Source organism: Fonsecaea multimorphosa (assembly GCF_000836435.1).
Source record: "Fonsecaea multimorphosa CBS 102226 unplaced genomic scaffold supercont1.27, whole genome shotgun sequence".
NCBI classification, from domain to species: Eukaryota; Fungi; Ascomycota; class Eurotiomycetes; order Chaetothyriales; family Herpotrichiellaceae; genus Fonsecaea; species Fonsecaea multimorphosa.
The window spans coordinates 390,940-412,311 of record NW_015971661.1 but is presented as its reverse complement, the minus strand read 5'-3'; the positions used below and the strand labels follow the sequence as shown (position 1 = coordinate 412,311).

The 21,372-nt window shown below is 53.1% G+C and overlaps 9 protein-coding genes across 9 annotated transcripts; 4 read left to right on the top strand and 5 right to left on the bottom strand.

Annotated features, from left to right (window-relative positions):
- Window positions 1-1,791, bottom strand: Z520_10070 (uncharacterized protein; the record flags this gene model as incomplete). Its single annotated transcript, XM_016780564.1, has 2 exons — window positions 1-1,676; window positions 1,731-1,791. The coding sequence occupies 2 exons, from the start codon at window positions 1,789-1,791 to the stop codon at window positions 1-3; spliced, it is 1,737 nt and encodes a 578-aa protein (XP_016628483.1).
- A 1,080-nt stretch (window positions 1,792-2,871) lies between these two features.
- Window positions 2,872-4,075, top strand: Z520_10069 (uncharacterized protein; the record flags this gene model as incomplete). Its single annotated transcript, XM_016780563.1, has 3 exons — window positions 2,872-3,036; window positions 3,092-3,244; window positions 3,353-4,075. The coding sequence occupies 3 exons, from the start codon at window positions 2,872-2,874 to the stop codon at window positions 4,073-4,075; spliced, it is 1,041 nt and encodes a 346-aa protein (XP_016628482.1).
- A 1,133-nt stretch (window positions 4,076-5,208) lies between these two features.
- Z520_10068 (uncharacterized protein) lies at window positions 5,209-6,929 on the bottom strand (the record flags this gene model as incomplete). Its single annotated transcript, XM_016780562.1, has 2 exons — window positions 5,209-5,705; window positions 5,756-6,929. 2 exons carry the CDS (start codon window positions 6,927-6,929, stop codon window positions 5,209-5,211), a joined length of 1,671 nt encoding a protein of 556 aa, XP_016628481.1.
- A 1,732-nt stretch (window positions 6,930-8,661) lies between these two features.
- Window positions 8,662-9,971, top strand: Z520_10067 (uncharacterized protein; the record flags this gene model as incomplete). The annotated part of the gene is made up of 5 exons (XM_016780561.1): window positions 8,662-8,829; window positions 8,877-8,986; window positions 9,049-9,109; window positions 9,171-9,311; window positions 9,363-9,971. 5 exons carry the CDS (start codon window positions 8,662-8,664, stop codon window positions 9,969-9,971), a joined length of 1,089 nt encoding a protein of 362 aa, XP_016628480.1.
- A 410-nt stretch (window positions 9,972-10,381) lies between these two features.
- Z520_10066 (uncharacterized protein) lies at window positions 10,382-13,210 on the top strand (the record flags this gene model as incomplete). The annotated part of the gene is made up of 4 exons (XM_016780560.1): window positions 10,382-11,493; window positions 11,548-12,255; window positions 12,326-12,822; window positions 12,969-13,210. The coding sequence occupies 4 exons, from the start codon at window positions 10,382-10,384 to the stop codon at window positions 13,208-13,210; spliced, it is 2,559 nt and encodes an 852-aa protein (XP_016628479.1).
- A 96-nt stretch (window positions 13,211-13,306) lies between these two features.
- Z520_10065 (uncharacterized protein) lies at window positions 13,307-14,661 on the bottom strand (the record flags this gene model as incomplete). The annotated part of the gene is made up of 4 exons (XM_016780559.1): window positions 13,307-13,920; window positions 14,002-14,282; window positions 14,366-14,435; window positions 14,487-14,661. 4 exons carry the CDS (start codon window positions 14,659-14,661, stop codon window positions 13,307-13,309), a joined length of 1,140 nt encoding a protein of 379 aa, XP_016628478.1.
- Window positions 14,662-15,168: 507 nt separating this feature from the next.
- Z520_10064 (uncharacterized protein) lies at window positions 15,169-16,608 on the top strand (the record flags this gene model as incomplete). The annotated part of the gene is made up of 1 exon (XM_016780558.1): window positions 15,169-16,608. One exon carries the CDS (start codon window positions 15,169-15,171, stop codon window positions 16,606-16,608), a length of 1,440 nt encoding a protein of 479 aa, XP_016628477.1.
- Window positions 16,609-17,227: 619 nt separating this feature from the next.
- Z520_10063 (uncharacterized protein) lies at window positions 17,228-17,718 on the bottom strand (the record flags this gene model as incomplete). The annotated part of the gene is made up of 3 exons (XM_016780557.1): window positions 17,228-17,374; window positions 17,426-17,552; window positions 17,606-17,718. The coding sequence occupies 3 exons, from the start codon at window positions 17,716-17,718 to the stop codon at window positions 17,228-17,230; spliced, it is 387 nt and encodes a 128-aa protein (XP_016628476.1).
- Window positions 17,719-18,418: 700 nt separating this feature from the next.
- Window positions 18,419-20,497, bottom strand: Z520_10062 (uncharacterized protein; the record flags this gene model as incomplete). Its single annotated transcript, XM_016780556.1, has 1 exon — window positions 18,419-20,497. The coding sequence occupies one exon, from the start codon at window positions 20,495-20,497 to the stop codon at window positions 18,419-18,421; it is 2,079 nt and encodes a 692-aa protein (XP_016628475.1).
- Between the last annotated feature and the right edge of the window lie 875 nt (window positions 20,498-21,372).

Genomic DNA, 21,372 nt, shown 5'->3' with positions numbered 1-21,372 from the left:
TCACAAAACAAGAAAGCCGGCGAGATATCTCTCTACTTCGGCAACTGCATTCTCTCCTAGCTTGACTGTTGTGCCTATCCATCCATCCGGCCGCAGCACCACGACCGCACCTTGGTCAACAGGCACGCCGTAGCGCTTGTGAGCTGTCTGGTCCCGGTCATAAAAGACCTTACCGACAGGATTCCCATCGAGCAACTCAAAGGCTGACGGACCTACCGCCGCCGGAATTGTTAGCCAATTCACTGGCACGCCAGGCTTCATCAACACCACCGACTTGTCCAGATTGGTGGAAAAGGCAGCCAGAGATGGATTTGTATCACATGGCACGCCCGAGAAGATGACAATGGAAAATCGGGCATTGTTTGGCGTCTCCTTCTGCAGACGAGTGGCTTCCAGCGTGCCGGGCTTGGTGAGCGCCACGTCTGGGCCACGCTGGCCCGGTTTGGGAGCAGTATCTGACCCCCCGGCGAGAGGCCCGCCCACGTTGAGCATATTCTCCGAATATGCAATGCTCAGCCCCGTAGTGAAAGAACTGGCTTCTTGCATCACATAGCCCAGGATCTCGTTTGGGTCAGCATTAGGGTCCCCCTTCCACTCGGAGGGCAACTGCATGGTCATCAGTCGCGAGATGTCCTTGTCGTAGTCGATCAACTTCTGAACATTTGGCCGCCGCTCGCTCTCGTACGTCTCCAGAAGCGACGGGTAAGCGAGACCCTTGAGCACCATGGCCAATTTCCAACCCAGATTGACGCTGTCGTGCATGCCCGTGTTCATGCCCTGTGCGGCGCCGGACGAGTGCGTATGGCACGCATCGCCAGCGAGGAAGACACTGCCCCTGACGAAGAAGTTGCGCGCGATCCGCTGCCCAACCGCATACACCGTGTACCAATCGACCTTCTTGAATGTCAAGCTGAACGGTTTCACTGAAGCAATGGCCTCCGCAACGGCAGCCTTCTCATCGAATTCAGCATACGCATTTTGCCGATCTGCCGTGAATGCAAACCCGATGCGTGTCGCGCCGTGGTCCAGCGCGGCCCACAGCACGTTGCCATGCGTGGGCGACTCGATAGCCCCGTAGACGCGCTGTTTGGGCATGTCGCTCTCAATGATGCCGTCAATCCGCACCCACTTGTCCTCGGATGTGCTGCCGTCGAACGGGATGTCGCACGCGCTGCGCACAAACGAGCGCCCACCATCCGCGCCGACGAGGTATTTGCACGCGATGGTCGATGTCGCTCCCATGGCCGTGTTGCGGAGGGTCGCTTTGACCTTGTAGTCATTCACGTTCTTGAACGTCAAATGGCTGATCTCGGTGACCTCAACCTGCGACTCCAGAAAGACGCCGTGTTCTCCCAGCCTCTGTCGAAAGATCTCTTCCTGGTACTTTTGCCGCAGCACGAGCGCAAACTGCCACTGTGTGTCCTTCATGTTCTCCATAAACGACCATCCTCGCCCGTGGACCTCGCGGCCTTGCGGATCGTAGCTGACGGTCTCACGGCATGCAAAGGACAATTGGGCCAGGTCGTCTGCCAGTCCCAGCTGGTCCAACATCTCTGTTGAGCGGGGATACAGGGTGATGGCGCGTCCATATTCGTCCTGCGCCGATTTGGAATGTTTCTCGACAATGGCCACGCTCACGCCTCCAAATCTGGCTAACTGGTATGCCGTGACCAGGCCTGGATTGAATTAGCTGGGGAATCGAGAAAGTGGGCTCGGCAAGCAAATCATACCGACCGGTCCACCGCCCACGATGAGCACGTCGACATACCTGGTCTCGTCCAAACTGCCCATTGTGCCACAGTACGACTCGAGGAGGGATTAAAACACGAAGAAGGACACTAGAGATGGCGTTCAGTCACAAGAATGAGGGACATAAGGGACTAGGAAAGAACGACAAGACTTGGAGAGTCGCTACACCAGTGTTGTTAAAAGGCTCGGACTATTGTCGACCCTGTAAGCGTCTGGAAGCCGCTGAAGAGCCTGGGTTTTCGGCGGCCAGAGCGTAGAAGGGGAATTCAATTGATCTATTCCTGCATGTTGCAATAAAACTCGATGTCGTGTCCACTGTTCCAATTTTCCTCTGGCATGATTGGACCGTCCAATTACGAAATGTAAGTGTATTGTTGCCATCGCTCTTATTCTTGACGCGAGACCTTTTGGCGATAGATCGGCCAAGTCTTGGACCATCGGCCGGCGAAAAGATACTGGCCAGGAAAAGTTATAACGTGATGGCTTCGACAAAAAGACCGTGAAGACCTGTCCTTTCCTGTGGGATTTGTTCTGTCCATGGCCGTGACATTACGTGAAAGGCTTTGTTGTGGACTGTCAACGGCCTTGGCGAGGCGTCCATAGATACCAATATCAACACCCGCCCACGGCGAACTGTACTCGTAGATCCAGATTAAGAAGAGGGTCAACGATAATTACATACCCTTAAAGACAAGGCTGGAACTGGGGACCCCGGCCAGAAGTCAAATTCCTTCTCTGCCGCTTATCAAAGCCCTGTGTCTCCACCGCCGTCCGCCGTCCGCCGTCCGCCGTTGGCACTTTAAAGTTCGCCGTTAGTTTCTTGTGTCTCTCTCACGGCCTTCAGTCACATTACGTGTCTCCGGCACGTCTATCTCCAGCTCCACGGTCTACTGTGATTAGCAGAGAGGCGTAAGTTGTCTAGGGGATTACGATAGTCCCTATACAGATGACATGCAGCGGGATCAGCAGCGGTTGAGCAAGTTTTGAACAGTCGAAGGCCGGATATCAGGCATCTCAACAGTGTATAATAAATCGGCAATAAGCAGAATCAATCCCAGTGCGAGAAGACAAAGTCAAGCCCAGATCAAGGCCTATAAAGTAAAGGGAATCACGAACTTGAACATGGCACCCATTGAAACTGAAATCCCGGTCATTGACCTGGCCAAATTGGAGACCGACTTCAACGGCACGGCGCAGGAGATCAAAGATGTTGCAGGAAACTGGGGATTTCTGTATGTGAAGAACCATGGCGTCGACCAGGAAAAGATTGACCGCATGTTTGAGATCGTGAGTGTGGTCATTTGAGAAGACAAGACTGATAACTGAGTCTGACTTGCTCCAGCATGACCTGTTCTTCAACAAGACTGCCCAGGAAGAAAAGGAGTCGACTCCATGGAACAGTATCGACAATGCCGGCTATGACAACCGCAGGAAGAGACCGTACCGGGATCCCAAGACCGGTGTTGAGAAGCCTGGCGATCCCAAAGAATCATTTGTACGCAAGACCCTTTTCTCTCTCAATCAACAATAGGAGATGACCCTATACCCTGACATCCTACATCCTACATCCTGTATCAAGTTCCATCGTTAACAAGCATGCCAGGTCTGCCGCAAAGAATCCTCGCTGGAGCACCCGTATCCACCAACTCTGGCCAAGCTCAAACCGGAAATCCAGTCATTCATGCGCGAAATCCACGACAAGATTGCCATGAACATCCTTAAGTGCCTCTCGGTCGCCGTCGGCCTGCCGTCCGACTACCTGGGCAACTTGCATAAATACGACGACCCGTCCTTCACTACGCTCCGGCTGATGCACTACCCAGCCTCAGACGGCCCCGTAGACTACGACACCCGACTGCCCGCGCACACCGACCACGACGTGATCACGCTCCTCTTCCAAGACCGCATTATGGGCCTCCAGGTGCGCCCGCCACACTACTCGGGTCCGATCGCTGAGGACGAAGAGTGGCTCGACGCCCCTATCATCCCGGGCGCGGTATTAATCAATATCGGCGAGACGTTAAGCTTTCTGTCCGGTGGCGTTATGAAGAGCACCTGGCACCGTGTGGTTAAGAGTCCCCGGCCCGAGGACTGGGGTAAGGAGAGGTTCTCAATGGCGTACTTCTGCCACGCTACCGAGTTTACCCCATTAAAGTGTATCGAGGGTATCAAAGGCGCCGAGAAGCGCGAGGCCCCCATCTCCTGTGTTACGGGCAAACAGATTGAGACCGTCAGAGATTGGATCCAGCACCGTCACTCCTACCGTGGCTATGTATTGGAGACTAAACCGCCGGCGCCCGTAGCCATGAATGGGATTACAGTGTAGGAAACTTTTAGTGTCATCGCTCCTGGCTGTGATGGATAGTCTAGTGATCGAATATAAGCTCTTTCCATTCTCAGATTTGCTATATACTGCCATGCCTACCTGCCAGGTCAGGAAGCTGTGTCAATGCCCTATCAAAACCGTCTCAGCGATTTAAGGACTTGAGAATTCTCGGTCCCTTGAATCGCCGAGACGGTGTTAAGACCATATTAATATAAGTTCGTCACTTGGGGGCTGAGCAGCGTGGTATTCGAGCTTGACTAGGTATAAATAAGGCCAAAAGGAGAAGTGATGTATCGAGCACCTAGACACAGAAGGAAAGCAGTCCCACAGGTAGTCGGCCACCCAACAGAACGAAATCAATGAGGGATAAATTTATTCAGATCTCCGTGTTGTCAATTGGTATCGACGTATGTGAAGGAGAGAAAGACGCCATGAGAGCCATTGAATGCTCCTTAGGACTCGAGAGAAGAGTATCTGAGACGCGCGACGGGTTCTATGCCGGCTCTGATAGGGCTGTGGATCGTGATCAAATGTCATACTCGCTTTTATCGTAACCAAATTCCGTGCTCCATTTCACCGACTGTATCAGCCTATGACATACTTCTATATCTAGCCTCTATTCCTCCAAAGTTCTGTCATGCATGTGTCGTGGTCTCAATTACTAGTACAACAGACAAAAAGATACAATATATGGTAATCTCATGCGAAATGTCTAGGCAGCCATGCCTCTTCCATCTTTTTGATTACATCGCATTGATGGGTCACATCACGAGGCTGTTCATCCATGTTGCAAGTTTTTGGAAACTGTCACCGAGTGATACATAGAGCCTTTTCTTGAGCGCCCATATAGAGATTCCAAATTCGAGAAGACTCGAGGAGACATCCTTACGAAGACCATCCACATCGGAGCATCTTTATCATACGACCCAACATTCAAAAGTAAGTCGACGTTGTCAATGTATTGATTCGGGTACAACTTCCAAACTTCTCTATCGAGCCATACATGAAAATGTGACTGCAGCGAAACCGACAGAAAGACCACCTATTACTGTTTGGACACGCTCAACAAGCTAAATCTGTTAGCTGACTGAACGGGCCACGATCCCTGATCGAGACTGATCCACTGTCTCTCTCTAGAACTTGGTCTCGCCAATAAAAGCCTTCCAGAACATCCACGGAGAGACCTTGGACTTCTTCTTCAAGTTGTCAGTGTCGGGATCGGCATCGACATAATACCTCCTTCCAGTGACCAGATCGACATTCTCAGCCTTGATCCACAGCGGGCCGCGATAATAGATCTTGGCACCGATATACATGACCACCATCGCAATGATAGACATGTAATTGGCGAAGAAGTTGGCCGCGGTCGTCGGGCCGTGCAGCGGCCAGACGGCCAGGTAGAACTCGACGACAATCAGGACTGTACACACGAGCAGGCCGTAGTAGGAGAGGTACGGGAATGTCCGGGTCTTCCAGGGTAGCTCGGAGAGTGAGTGACCCTGGGCTTTCCAGGCGGCGCGGAAACGGATGTGGCAGAGGAAGATCAAGCCCCAGCAGTACAGGGTCACCAGAGACGCTAGGTCGGAGAGCCAGCCAAACACCGTTGCGGCGGTTTCCGACACGTTCATGTCTAGAAAGAAGGTTAGTTGCTGAGAAGAGTCCGAGTGGGTGAAGACTTACAGCAAAGGCCACCGCCTAACAAGAAACTGATAATGATACCACCCCACGGTCGGCCCCACTTGTCGCACTTGAGGAAGATCTTAGGCGCCATACCAATGTGCGCCAGACCGATAGGGGTGCGAGTGGCGCCGTAGGCACAGGCGTTTGCACAGGACCAGACAGAGATGAGGATGATGGCGTTCATGACGTGCGCGAGACCCGGCAGCCCAGAGTCGCGGAAGGCAATGACAAAGGGCGAGGCATTAGTGCCACTACCACCGAAGAGATCCTCGTTGTTGGGGTCGGTGGTGATGCCAACTGCGATACTGCCCAAGACGTAGAAGAACATAAGCCGGATCCACACGGCCGAGACCGCCTTAGGCACGGACTTGCTAGGGTTCTTAGCCTCGGCGGCGACAACCCCCGTCAACTCGATACCTCCCAGGGCAAAGATACAGGTCGGGAACACACTCAGAAAGCCATGAAAGCCATTGTGGTTGAAGGGGTCCGAGTTCCAGTATCGAAAGCCGATGGGGCCACCCTTGGGGGCACCACCAGCCGAGATGACAATACAGACGATCAGGACGATAAAGACCCAGGTGAACTTGATGATAGTCATGATGGTCTCGGTCTCGGCGAAGATGGCGACGGCGGACGTGCAGACTAGCAGGATGGCGATCAGGAAGATGGTCAACCAGGCGGCCGTCGGCACGGCGTCGGTCCAGAATTTGACGACGGTGGTCAAACCCTGCAGCTCGTTGCCGATGGTGATGGCCCCGGCGAACCAGTACGCCCAACCGAGCACAAAGGCTGGGGCGGGGTCGACAAACTTGCGTGTCCATTGAGGGAAGGCAGAGGGGACAGGATACAGCACCGCCATCTCGCCGATACATTGGTTGACGGCCCAACCGATGGAGCCGGAGATCATGTAGCCGAGAAGCAAGCCGACCGGACCACCGCGGTTGATGGTCGAGCCGGAGCCCAGCCACAGACCTTGACCGATTGAGGCGCCCATAGACATCATGAGCAGATGACGCGAGGACAGACGACGGGAGAGGCCAGAGTCGGCCCCCCAGTCAGCGACGATCTGGCCTGGCTCGGCCTCCAGAGGGAGGCCATCTGCTTCGGCAACGGTGCCATCAGTGCTGACGGCGGTAGTGACTTTCGTGTCCTTCTCCTCGAAGTTGGCGCCCATGTTATTGGAGAGAAAATCAAGGTGGGAGATTGGGGAAGAGACAAGAAGATGGGAACAACGAGACCGTTTTCAAGTCCTCGACCAAACACACAAGATCTGGATTCTGGAACTAGGAAGGCTGCATATCAAATACTTTTCCTGCTGCTGGTCGAGACCCAAAAAGTTTCGCCGCTTGAGGGTCCGATAACAGCGCCCTTAATAATCCCAGGCGTCAGAAAGTGCAGAGATATGGAGTATGCTCCGGGACAGAGATACTAGATACCTGGCTTGAAGTCTGATATCCCGCATTCACGTCCTATCTGTTCAACGGGATGGAGACGTCCAAGTCGCAGCAGCCAAGACCATAGCCCAGACTAGAACGATAGCTTACCAGAGCAGGGAGAAGCGTGAATAGTGGATGATAGGATAAGAGGGCAGCCAAAGTGAATGCAAGACCAGGATGAACAACGTTCCCGAAAGCTTGAAAGACTATGGAGAAGTGAGCCCACTACCTTTCTCGCCCGGATTGCTCTCCATATTTGCAATTTCATTCCCCTTCAGACAGTCTCACCAGCAGTTGGGGTCGCCTGTTGACTCGTTTCAACCCGCGCGCTCCTTTGTCCAGACTTCCAGATACCCGTCATCCACCTCAGCCAACAAATTGGATGCCAAGAACGCGGATTCGCGAAACTATAGTTCTGGCCTCGTGGAGACATCCTTTTTGGACAGGTGGGCTTCGGCCGTCAAAGTCCGATGGTCATTCGCAGTGAGACATGGCAAACGAACCTGCATTATGGAGATGACGGCCGGCTGCCGGCCATGCCAGGGACAGAATGAGCGCCGTCCATCTCCTACCCCCTTCAAGGTGTCTGGAGTTTGGATAACTGCAATTTGCTGGCCATGAGACATGAAGGTGCACGTCGGCGTCGACGGCCGTGGTTGACATTGAGATAAGAACTTCCCTGCGACGAGGTTGGAGCGGAGATATCCATGGACGATCCCTTGAAGCTTCGGCAGGACCGCAAGCGGCAGGTGAGTCGAGGTTGATGGAGGTGGATTCCGTCCAAAGCCACTGGTAGTAGATACTACGGGTCTAGTGGTGGTGGGGGCAGTTGATCGAATACGGTGGCTGACAACGTGGCTGCGTTGATGGCCATCGTTCTTCTGATGTCTTCTATCGACTTGATATCTGTATCTCGAGTGTACGGTGCACCTGGAATGGCTCAGATTAGCCAATCTGTGGCTGATAACAGAGGGCCTTTGGTGTGTATCGTGCCACGGCCGTGACAGACGGCGCGATACAACCACGTTAAGGATATACGAGTATAGAAGCAATCTTGACCAGGCTGCCCTCGAGGAGAGAGGGCATCCCTGGTCCGAGTCCGACTACTGAACTTCGGTTATCTTTCTTGCTTGTATGCTTGCTCTTATCTAGTGCCATTCTGACGGTCTTGCTAGCCTCGTATGCGGTGCCGAACTTCCGTGCGCGGGCGATAACACTGAGCCGGACAGACAAGGCCTCCGGAGATAACAAGGAATCGAGAATTGAGGGCAGGATCAGACAGTACTGTCTGGATTGAGCAGATATTCTGGTGTAGCGAAGAGGTACTTAAGTCTGGGGTCGAGCGGAAGAAGGTGGTACTGTAATGTTGTCAACATTGATTGACAAGAGTAACGAAAAGCTTACTTGTCGAGAATAAACCTTGCCCCTTTTTTTGGGCCAGGAATTCCCCAGACCGCATCTCCAGCCAAAATGGTGCTCATCGATCCCACCACGATTCCTCTGATCGACTTTGCCCGACTCGAGACCGATTTCGAGGGAGTGGCTAACGAGATCAAGGAGATTGCTGCAACATGGGGGTTCCTGTACATCAAGAACACCGGTATTCAGCAGGAGCAGATTGATCGTATGTTTGAAATTGTATGGATGTTCTCACGGGAGGTGTACTCACCACTAATGCTCGTCAGGCCGATGTCTTCTTCAACAAGACCAGTCCCGAGGAGAAGGCGAGCACACCCTGGGGCAGCATTGAGAATGCCGGCTACGATGACAGGCGAGCTCGAAAGCAAGAGAAGAGGTGTGTATCAGAGGTGAAAAGTGAATACCTAGGTAGCAATGGGTCTTCTGACAAGTTGTCAGAAATTACGAAGAGTACGGCCAGAACGAAGTGACCAAGAAGGACGATCCCAAGGAGTCATTTGTGAGTCTTGTCACCTGGAAGTCACGGTCTGCAGACTCCGCCAGTGCTGACAATTTCTCAGGCATTCCGCAAGACTAACTCCTACGACCAACCTCTGCCACCCACTCTCAAGAAAGTCAACAACGAGATCCAGGGCTTCATGAGAACTGCTCACGAAAAGGTTGCCCTCAAAGTACTGGCATGCCTCTCTGTGTCCCTGGGAGTAAGTGACACGTCTCCTATGTCAATCTTCATACTAATTATGCTGCTTCAGCTTCCCGCCGACTACTTCCCCAAGCTGCACGACTTCGACTCCCCCTCGTTCACCACCCTGAGACTACTCCACTACCCGGGCCTGACTGGCGACGACGCTGCCACGCCAGTCCGACTGCCGGCCCACACTGACCACACCGTGGTGACGGTTCTATTTCAACATAAGGTCATGGGCCTACAGGTACGCCCGCCGAACCTGACCGGCGAGGTACTAGAAGGCGAGCAATGGCTAGATGCACCTATCATCCCCGGTGCCGTACTAGTCAATATCGGCGAGACAATGACCTTCCTCTCAGGCGGACTAATGAAGAGTACACTACATCGGGTTGCGCGCTCACCTCGCGCCGAGGACCAGGGCAAGGAGCGCTTCTCGTGCGTCTACTTCTGTCACGCTAATGAGGACACTAAGCTCGCCATGGTCGAGGGCATCCAGGGCGGTGTCAAGAAGACGCCACCTATCTCGTGCGTCACTGGTAAGCGGGTCGAGACTGTCAAGGACTGGATCCAGCATCGCCATAGTCGTGGCACCGCGCTCGCCTTGGAAAGGGAAGAGGCTGCCGCGAAGCAGCTCCAGGCTGAGGGGGGGCTGGCCATCACGGCGGCGGCATAGAGACTTTGTTTGTTGTAAATGATCTTCTTCTGTCTGACTCTGTCGGTGTGTATTGAATTAGCAATGTTTCTTGAACCAATCTTTGAGTCTCCAGCGGTAACGAGACGGGAGCCGAATCCCGATGGTTCCGTGTTAGTAGGCTTGAGATAATAGTGGGCCGAATTCCCCCCATTTCCTGTGATATGAGTGGCCTTTTTGGTCGACAATGCATTTTATCCGCAGTCCTCTTCTGGCTAGGGAGGAAGACACGCTCTCTTATCGTCTCCCAGAAGTCTGGGATCTTATCGCGGGGTGCCATTTCGCATAGACCTCAGACGACAGTTTTGAAATCCCAACATAGCTATACTATCTTTACTCGACATCGTGACTAGAGGGAGCCATCAGTCATCACTACCGTCTTCTCTCATCTCATGACTTCTGCGGCCATTACACCATTATCGTCCTCTCGCTCGCGGCCATACCGATCCAAACGAGCCCGGCCGTGCGACCTATGTCGCTCCCGCAAGGCTTGCTGCCGCCTCAACACCGCGCCGCCATGCGGCCTCTGTGCGAAGCTGGGCCTCAACTGTACCTTCGAGCAGCAGCCGTCCAAGCGGCGGTCCTCGAACCGGGTCCAGCTGGAAGGCGACGACGATTCACCGGGCGGCCAGCACGACGACACCTCGCCTCAAAGTGCGGGGCTTCCTTCTTTTCCAGGCCATGACCTGGCTCGGGCTCGGGCTCAGGTCCAGGCAGCTCGTGATCAAGGAGGAATTGACCGTGAGGGGCAGGTCAGGATGGGCCGGGCAGGTTCGTTGCATTTCCCGACCCCATTGGAGCGGAGGAGCACCGCTCAGTCACAGGCGCACGACGCTGTGTGGCGGGACGAGGCGGCACGGTTGAATGAGACGCCTCTGCTGCCATCTCTGGCAGAGCTCGACTTCGAGCCCTATATGCCGTTTGACTACTGGCTGGGCGGTGATGTGTTTGCGGATCTGCCTGCCCTGGTCGAACCGGTCAGCCCGCCCGATGAGGGATATGCGGCAGAGCAACCACTCACTGCCGCGGCATCCCAGGGTGTGGCGGCATCTGAGTCGTATGGAATTTATGGGCGCAGGGAGAGTGTCGATGTTCCAAAACCGGGGTTGAAGGCGTCGGAAAATCCCCTCGACAGTCAGATGAGCTACAATTCTAGATTGGCTGTGAATTCCATCGACGACAAGAAAGGCACCAATGCACAGTTCTTTGGCCTGTCCGGCGAGTCAGACCCATATCTGCTGCAGCATTATCGCTACGACGAACGTGGGGAATTCACACAGTTCAAACTGTCGTACCGTAAAGTGGCGGACGACAGCTCGTCGGCAAAGTGGCTGTCATCGCCACCTCCCAACGGAGTGCCCGTCTATTTCAAGGTCTCTCCAGACGATCTCGAGGGAGACATCAAGGAAGAAACGACCATTCGTCCAAACGTATCGTCTGAGACGATCAGAAAGGAACTCTACGACCTGGTCTCGATTGAGGACGGCTGCCGGCTGATGGACTTGTAAGTAGCCCAAGCCAGAGAAACTGCCCATGTGCAATGCTAACATCTGTCCAGATTCCTGAAATACGTGTTCCCGTCATTCCCAGCCATTTCGCGCTCGCAGCTGGGCATCACACCCACCAACCCGACCGTGTCCCCATCGACACTGGAAACAATGCCCACCCACCTCCTCGCCGCCATCTATGCCTCGTCACTCGTCTACTGCCCGCACGACGATTACCTGTGCGTGTCGAAAGTATACCACCAACCGTCGGCGACCAAGATCTGGCGCATCGTCTACGAGGAGATGTTCCGCGAGATCCACACGCCGCATCTCTCGCTCGTCCAAGCCATGCTGCTGTATCTCCAGAAGCCGCGAACAGGCCAGAGCAGCTTGGCCTGCGACACGCCGTTCCACTGGTCTCTGATGAGTATGTTGATGGCCCTGTCGACCAGTCTCGCGTTGCACCTGGATTGTCAGGCTTGGAACATCCCAGCGTGGGAGAAGAGGCTCCGGAGACGGCTGTGGTGGATGGTTTATGTCGAGGAGAAGTGGAGGTGCTTGCTGGGCGGGTATCCGAGTTTGATTCATGGCGATCAATGGGACGTCGCCGAGTTGACGGAGAAGGATTTTGTCATCGACCTTGTCGATGATGACCGCTACAGGGCTAATAATGGTGACCGAAGCAATAGAGGCAACAGCTGGGTGGTGGAATCTGGGGAGCGGTTTTGCCATCTTGCACAGCTGTCCATCATCAGCGAGGAAGTATACTCTTCATTCTAGTACGTTATGGCCTCCGGAGCCCCAGAGGAGATTCCTTGACTAGACCTGCACAAAGCTGACCATTGACAGTACGCTCCGCGCGGCACGCCAGCTCTCATACGACTTTGACGCATCGCTCGCGAAGGCTCAGCCGATCCGCCTGCGCCTGAAAGCATGGTACGCAGCTCTGCCAGCCTCTCTCCAGATCCGTAAGAGCTCGATGCTCGACGAGACGGGCTTCGCTGAGCTGGAATCCAACTCGGCCCTGCACTTTGCCTATCTGACGCTCGAGGTGCTGCTGTACCGCGCGCTACTGCGGCCTATGAACCTGCGGCGAGGACCGAGACTGGGTGCCAACGTCAACCTTGCCGTCGCCGCCAACGGAGGTCATCATCGCGATGGGAACGATGGCGATGGCGACCACAGTATGACGGACGACTCGCCGAATTCGCTGCCGGATGTGATTGAGGATAATCGCGCCGCGGCTGAGGCCGTCATTGTGGCTGCTGAGAAGTGCGCGAAGATCGTGACATATTTCACAGCTGGACTTGATTCGCAGAAGTTCTCGGCTGGATTCTGGTATTCCTGTATGTCTGCTCTCTTTGTCTGTTTTTCTCGTCTACTCTCTATCTCTCTTGCTCTTCTCCTCTCGGTTTCTCTTCTGCTCTCAGAATTCCTATTTTCCCATTTATTCTGTTGACAACAAGCTTACCCCTCTCCCTCGCCACTGTAGGGTCTCGCATCGGCTTCGCCACCATGTCGAATCTAGCCATGATCCTGCTCGTAAAGGCACCCGACGATACGCACCTGCTCGCCGCCAAGCAGATCCTGCAGAACTGGCGACGTATGCTGCGCTTTCAGAGCCGTAGCTTCGAGCAGATGAAGCTGGGCTTATTACGGTTGGAGGTCATGCTTTGGAAGGGGATGGATGACTACATCATGGATGGGCGAGGCCGGAATGCTAGGAGGATATAGTTACTTCACCTGAGTAGCCGTTTGAACAAGGGCGCGACTTATAGTAGTGCATAGATATATTCCTCTGAGAATCCTATCTTATAAGACTTAGTTACCCTAGTCCTTCTTCATTATGTTGAACATCTCTTGCCCGTAACCTTGTCGCTCCAGATTCGTAAGAAAGACGTCTAACGCACGATGGAAGTATTCTACCCCAAGAGTGCTGAGGTGTGACGTGATGATGATGTTCTTCGCCTCCCATAACGGATGCTCTTTCGGAAGTGGTTCTGGGTCCGTGACGTCCAATGCCGCGCCCCGTAGGCTGCCCGAATTCAAAGCGTCTATGAGCGCATCCTGGTCTATGATCGGACCACGTGCGATATTCAGCAAAAAGCATCCCGTTTCCTTAGGACCACGCAGCTTGTCGCCAATAGAGGTTGATACTGGCCTGGGCCCTTTTTCAGCCAAAGCTTCGAACTCAGCCTTTCCAAACATATGCCTTGTCGCAGGCGTGAGTGGTAAGCTGATCACCAGCATATCTAAGCCGGATTTTAAAAAGTCATGCAATTCTTCACGTGAGGTGCCAGAATACCACGCTTTGGGTATTTTGCCCTCCGGGTCTCCGCTGCCTGGCAAAATATAGCCTCGGTCTGCTCGCTCAGCTACTGTTGGCCGAGGTGTTGCGGTGTATGCGATAATGTCTGCCCCAAGGGCGTCGAAGACATGCGCGACTGTGTAAGTGCAGTGGTCAACCATACGTTGCCGGAACCACGATGAATGAATGAATGAATGAATCAAGAAAACAAGCTTACTTTGGCGTCCGATGCTGCCGTAGCCCGCAATTCCCACACGCGTCCCGTACCAGTCGCAGCCAGACCAGTGTTGGTCGAGTTGTCCCCACGTATGTTCTTTCTGCCAATTCCGAGTAAGGTCATGGAATCTACTGAAAGCCAGGCTGTTCAGTAGAACCCATTCAGCTACCGGTGGACCGTGGATGCCGTTGCTCGTTGTGATGGTGATCTTGGGGTCAGTCACACACGGATGACTCAAGAACCGATCGATTCCCGCGGTGAAGAAATGGATCCATCGTAGGCTGAATTCTCAAATTAGTGCTGCGTTTGCGGAGGCTGGACATCCAGCATGCGCTGGAAATCAGAGTGTAGGGATGTCACATACTTGGGCGCCTCGTCGGTGCTGGCGGGGATATCATGCAGAGTTACCAAAATTGTTGCTTGTCGATACAGTTCTGGTCATGGTCAGCCTTCCGGCTATTTCTGTCGTTCTGCAGGACTCTTACCTTCTAGTATGGGATCCTTCACAGAACCCTTGGACTCAGCGCGCGTTTTATTGTCCGCAGTCTGGTGGTATGTAATGTCGATATGTGGAAATCTCGACTTGATCTGAGAGATTAATTCCTTCTCTTCTGGCTTCCAGAGCATGAAGAGCAAATGCTCTCTGGTAGCTTGGGCCATGGTTTCTTCCGTTAGTTTGCGACAAGAAGAAGACCAACATAATCTAATGCCTTCGGAGGTATGCCAGTGAATGTCCAATGAGTATACTCATAAGCAAATAGTCCAAAGTTAAATCCCCCTCCTTGCCAAGCCCTCTCTGGGTGCCACCTCTCCTCTCCCCGCCTCCTCTTCGACCTCAATCCCTTCCTCTCGAACCCCAACTTCCCTGAGGCGTGAAACAGTATAACGGCTAGCAAGCGGGCGCTCCGTGGCTGCAACAGCCAACCTGCTGGGGTGGTGGCGAACAGGCACTCCCTGCGGATTTTAGACCTCCGGTATTTCCACAGAGTAGCGTGCGGGCATTGTGGGTAACCTCAATGATCTTAACGAATTGGAGGATCGAGGAGGTTCGTTGGAAGCAGGCGGTGTCGGCGAGTCAACGGCGTCTTACACAGCAAACATATTTACTGTCCCAAGCAATCTTCAACCACGAGTGTCTTCTGTGTGAGCCCATTATTTGGCTGTAAGATGAATACCAGGGCACAGGACGCTTTGGACTTGTCTTCGGACCAGCTGATTGGCTCAGCCCTGAAGGTCATGAAATTGTCTGTGGATAACCGTCGAGGTATATCCGACCAGCCGATCGTGAAAATAACCCAGCCCGAAGTCGCGCAGAAGTTCGCTCGTCTTGCGAGGCCCCAGCATCACCCTATACCGATCGACACCGTCCTCGAGAATGCGCGAGAAGTGTTTGACCACCGGATCCGCATGGACCATCCGAGATTCTTTGGTTTCATACCGTCTCCCGCGTCCGACTGGTCTTGGCTGGGGGAGGTGCTCAATACAGCGTTCAACACACATGCTGGCAGCTGGCTTCAAAGCTCTGGGCCAAGCGCAATCGAGCAATCTCTAATCTCCTGGATGGCTTGTGACTTGCTCGGTTTCCCCCCGACTGCGGGAGGCTGTTTCGTTTCGGGCGGGTCGATGGCAAATCTGTCGGCGCTCATGGTGGCCCGTGATCAAAAGCTGGATTTCGAGGAAAGGACACGAGCAGTCATTTACACTTCTGATCAAACCCATTCTTCCATTGTCAAAGGTCTCCGCATTCTCGGGTTCCACGACCGGCAGGTCGCCAAAATCGAATGTGATCAACATTTCCGGATGAACACGGCCATGTTGCGTCTGCGGATCGAGCACGATCGTCGATCTGGGAAGAAACCTTTCCTAGTCGTGGGGAGTTGTGGTACAACGAATACGGGGAGCGTTGACCCTTTGGATGAGCTGGCTGCGATTGCACAAAAGGAAGATCTATGGCTCCATGTGGATGGAGCGTATGGTGCATCCGCAGCACTGTCCAAGAGCCGGAAGTCTTTGATCAAACATGTGGGGCTCTGTGACAGTATCTCTTGGGATGCCCATAAATGGCTCTTCCAGACATACGGCTGCGGAATGGTACTGGTTCGCGACCGGAAACTTCTCATGGACTCATTCCGGACTGGTGCCGAGTATACACAAGACGCCCCAGATGGACCTGAAGAGTATCCCAACTTTTGGAATTACACCCAAGAATTGACGCGTCCCGCAAGGGCCATGAAGCTATGGTTCTCCTTTCAGATGTTGGGACTGGATGCTGTACAAAGGGGTATTGAACATGCGTTCGAACTGGCAGAAACGGCGCAAGCCACTCTGGAGAGGCTTGAACACTGGCAAGTCCTGTCACCGGCACAAATGGGCATCATTTGTTTCCGATATCAACCCCCCGGGCTCGACGAATTCGCCCTGGAAAACCTCAACAAGGAAATATCAAGGATTGCGATCGAGAACAACGTGGCTGCAGCATTGACCACGCGATTGTCGGGGAAACTTGTCATCAGGATATGTAGCATGCACCCCGATCTGAAAAACGACGAAATGATGCAGATCATCAAAAGCCTGGATCACATTGCACAAGCTAAACTGCAGAAATAGAGCCAAAAACAGAGTTAGAGAGCAAGATGCCGGTTACAGCCTCGTCAAATCATGTTTCACGACGAGTTTGGATTTAGCTGGAACTCGCTCGGGTCGGACCCTCATCCGCTCCTTTTCTTGCTCATTGGTACCCTATATTCACCACTGCTTCTTCGCAATAGCCTACGAGAGCGCTCCCAAAGCGCCTGCTTGGTGTACAGCCTACAAGCACCTTGCCCATGACTGGGACCATAGTATGGGTCAGCAGAGTCGAGCACTTCTGCAGAGCCCACAACCCAGCCGTGATGTAGACTCGTGCCGTGGTCCAGCTCTTCAATTGCTACTACCTAAATCGAAGTCACAGGTCTTTGATCCGGTGTCAAGACTCGAGCTGCCGTGCGGCCGTGCGGCCCTGCTACCCTGCTGCCCTGCGTACGGGTGACTGACTTTCCTTGAACGATGTAGGTGCTAGGACCATTTGTACGGGTCGAATCATTGCTTGTGCGAGTATTGATGAGGCCGCACTGGGTATGCACTGCACCTTGCTGACATGCGCAGCTTGGAAATGACTCTTGTTACAGTACATGTCCTTCATGAGATTCGCATGTGTAGTGTACACCCCAAGGTAATTGACAATCGGCTAGGGTAAAAGTTCAGACTTTTGATAGACGGCCAGCGCGATGAGGAGAACAACGACGCAAATCGTGTACAACCAGACTGACGGAATGCCATCCGCGTTGGTGGGAAGTCTCCTCTCGACAGATTTCCTGGCTGGTTTTGAGTTTTCCTGGCGCATTGTCAGTACCACAGAATGGTTTCCATGATTGACAGTGCATACCTCTGGGAGGAGGTCGCCAATATACATTTCGCTCAAAAGACTTCGAGCGTCTTCACTGTGTGCGGCATTCTCAAAAAGCTCCGTAACATCACTTCCGCCGGTCTCCAAAAGCTTTTCTCGGCCACCACTAACCGATAATCAGTAACATGTGTTGTGAAACGACAAATCCTTATTTCTTACGGATGCTGATCGATAAAGTCCGTGACGTTGTGCACCTTGCCATGGACGATCAAGTAAAGGTCTTTGTTCGATGAATGTGCATCAACCTCTGATAACGTAAATGTGGGTGACATTTTGATGACTGTAAAATCTCAAGAACTGAGAAGAAAGGATGCGAGATTTGTGAGTGTGTCGAATCTAATACTTTATCGAGAAATACTGCACATATTTTGCTTGAAGGAAGCGTGTATGCGGCTGGTAGTGTTGAAGCACCGAGCTTTTCAAGGGGTGTCAGCAGCAAGAAGTCGTCCGAGACAAGACTGGCTGGGTTTGTCCGTGGTGTTATGAGGTGCGACCACTCTCCGAGTCTCAACAAGTCTGGTCCACTGCGCGCTGTTTGGGTCTGCGCAAAGCCCAGGGATAGAGAGGGCGGCCTCTTACGGTCGTGGCTCCAAGCCTCCAAATTGGAGACTCAAATCACGTGCAATACGTGTGAGGTAGAGGGATCCAAATGCTCATGTTTGAGAAGAGGATTTCCTGGTCGAGTACTTAAGTGCAATCAGAGAGGTAGGCATGAGTCTGGCGACAGCGGAACACCGCGCATGAAGATGGCCATGAGGCTGGGAGAGATGGAAGAAATCATCTTCCATAGAGCCGTTTGTCTGCATGGGAAATCACCGGTCTTGTATGCCACTCGAGCAAAGCGTGCTGAAATGGAAGACGCCCCCGGCAAAAGCAATCGAGGCAGAGAGGGGATGCCAGTCACAGACGAGCACCGGTCTTCAAGAATCTTACCGATAAGATACCGAGACTTGTGCCAGGGTTGGTCGGTGTTCAATTTGCGCATGTTGCGTCAGCGCATGCCTTCATCGATTTGCCAACGAGATCTACCATTTCCCAAACATTGCCACCAGGATACAGGGTGGCCCACGTGCTAACCACTGTTTTACTCAATCGGATATTCGTTCTCAGGAGAGTTTCACGGGACGAGCGATTGGGAGTTTCGGCCACAATTTGAATGACAAAGTCAAGAACCAGTGTCTCCTCTTTCGTCAGCTCTGTTGGGCTTGTAGCCGTGATAGTGGTCAGCCACTTGGAGAGGAAGAGCGCACATTCTAGCGAGCACAGCGCGTGTTGAGACGCCCAATAGAAACTTTGCGTGCGGGCGACAAAATTCAGACCAATCTTGACTGGAATGCTCAAGGCGTGCGCACAATGTAAGGCTGCTCGAGTTGCTTGCTCGCTTCGCTCGACCGGAGGGGTCTGAAGGAACGCTTTGACGACTCTATCAGGGTTCCAAGTATTCAGAGACGGAATAAATCGCGTTTCGGTAGTGATCCTGACGTACGCGAGCCTCAGAAGTGCTGTAGATGTAAAAGTAAGAGGCCCGGACGGACTGATTGGGTTCATAGACGATTCTTGATTTCTCTCCCAACCTCGACGCCACTGTCGTAATGCTTGCTGGATGTGCTTGATATCTTGCGCTTGAGCATTTGCAGACTCTGCTCGGAGACGCCTGGACTGCTGTAGAATCCAGATACTCTGTAAGATTGCATGGATAAGAAAATAGCCGCCGAGGGACGAAAAGAAAGGTCGATATGTTCGTGGATCCGTGTAGAAGAGGTTCTCCATCGTTGTCTGAACCGAAGTTGCCGTTGTATCGCGCGCCCGAGCCAGGTTCCAGAGTGCGGGGGTTTTGGCGTTCCACATTTCTTCCGAGCACGGTAGATCGAGTAAAACCTCTGTCCACCACAACGAGGGAGCGCAGTCCAATATGATTGTCTGCAAATTCATCAAGGTAAATGTGACCAGCACGATGCGTTTGATCGTTTCTTGCCTCACCCACTGCTCCCAGCTCACGTCGGTTTGACATGTAGTGGCACTTTCGGCAAGATCGCGAATCATGACCTCAAGCAAACTCCTGAAAGAGGCAGCTTCACCTGATCGAGCTCCAGGAGTTCGTCCGAACCACAGGGATCCAATCATGAGTACCAAGGCCTGTATAACCTCAACACGCATTTGGTCATCCCAGCAATCACGGCTTACCGAACCCGCTGGTGGATCACTTAGTGGTATTCCTTCAGCTCCATTCACCTGCCTAGGCACATTCGCAGCAGAGCAGTCGGTCGTTCTCTTTACGCGTTCAAAGGCAACGGCTCGAGCAACTTCGAAAAGATCAAGACTGGCTTCTCGTTCGTGAGCGTATCGAGCTCCGATCGAAGCAATGGATAAAAAGAGCTCAACAGCAATCGAGTCCAATGCCAATGTCGGTAGGTGTAACACGGGATTGTGATCATTGAAGCCAGCAATATACATGGCTACAAAGCGGGTGAGCGTGTGTCTTGACGGAAGTTCAAACTGAGCAGGAACGACATTGGTAAAATTCGCAAGCTCTTGTAGCATTCTCTGGCGACATGTGGAGGTAACCTCTCGTAGGCAATGTGGTAGTCTTGACTGTTGCCAAGGACTCGAATGCCCTTCTACTCCCTGACCACCTGCTTCCGGTCGCTGCTGCTGACGGTCTTCGGGGTCTAGTGACGGTAATCGTGAGCCGAATCGAGAGAGATCACCAGGTTCGGCGCGCAGTGGCTGTGAAGTCGGGCAATTTGCCCTGCGATTCTGTGCAGACATCGATGCTGAGGTGGGATTGTGTCGAGTGTGGTCGAGCAGTGTCGTGTCGTAGCTCAGGGAGTAAGCAGGGTCAGGAAATACAACGTCGACCATGATTTCACCAAAATTTTCATCTTGGAAGATAGCCGACCAGTCGTAATTGTCGAAGAGATCGGTCGGAGCGCTCTGGGTCAAGTCTCGCGAACCGCTGACGGTGTCATCCTCCCCTGGTAACTGGAGAGACGTAGCCAAGTCATTGATGGGATACTGCATATCCCCTTCAGGAAAGCTTTCATTGTCCATGGAGGATGGGATTGCAGAATATTGTGACTGTGTTGACGGTCCCTGTACCACTGGGAGAGAGTCTACAGGAGGATGATTGGACAGTGACGGTGACAGTTGTGGACTGTGTAGTCTTGGTTGACCAGGTTGGATTGGTTGATGGCATAGCCGAAGGTGGCGAGTGAGCAGATCTCTTTATCACAAAGTCAGGTGAGGCGCTGGGGATGCCAATAGAATCGTACCGACGAGTGAACGCTTTTGGACAGAATGAGCAAAGGTAAGGTTTCTCTTTGGTATCTGAGGCGTGTCAGGATATCTCCAAAGGGAGTACCGATTGTGGATGGGACTTACGGGATCTCTCGTGGCGATTCAGATGATCCAGACGGCCAAAACTCCTTTCGCAGCGGTGGCACTGATGCTTTGCCATTGTGTCATTCCCTGTGGCTTGCGCAGGGTGTGAGATGCTGAAGTAGTGAAGTACAGGTTGCAGCTCCCGCAATCGTTGCTTACACGTCGAGATGAGCCGCAAGTCGCGTGTAGTATGCGGTGGTTTGGAGAACTTCAGGAATAAGCGCAGCGCGGGAAGCTGGGGTGCGTCAGCCTAATATTAATATTGATGCGATTCAATCAGACGGCTTGGCATCCTGGAACCGGTACCAAGTCAGGTAATCGAGGTGATCCAGGTGATCACGTTACTAACAGATCGCACACGACGTGGTTTCCTCTCTTGGCTCTTCCTGGCCTCTATAGTTCGGCGATTCTGTGCTTCAATCTGTCAGAGTGTCGCCTCTCCTTCCAACGATATCCTCGTTGCACCAGGAGCGTTAGCGGACATCCCAAAATACCATCGCGTCTTTTACGTGCCTAGCGTGCTGTGCCTACTTGGTGCTGATTTT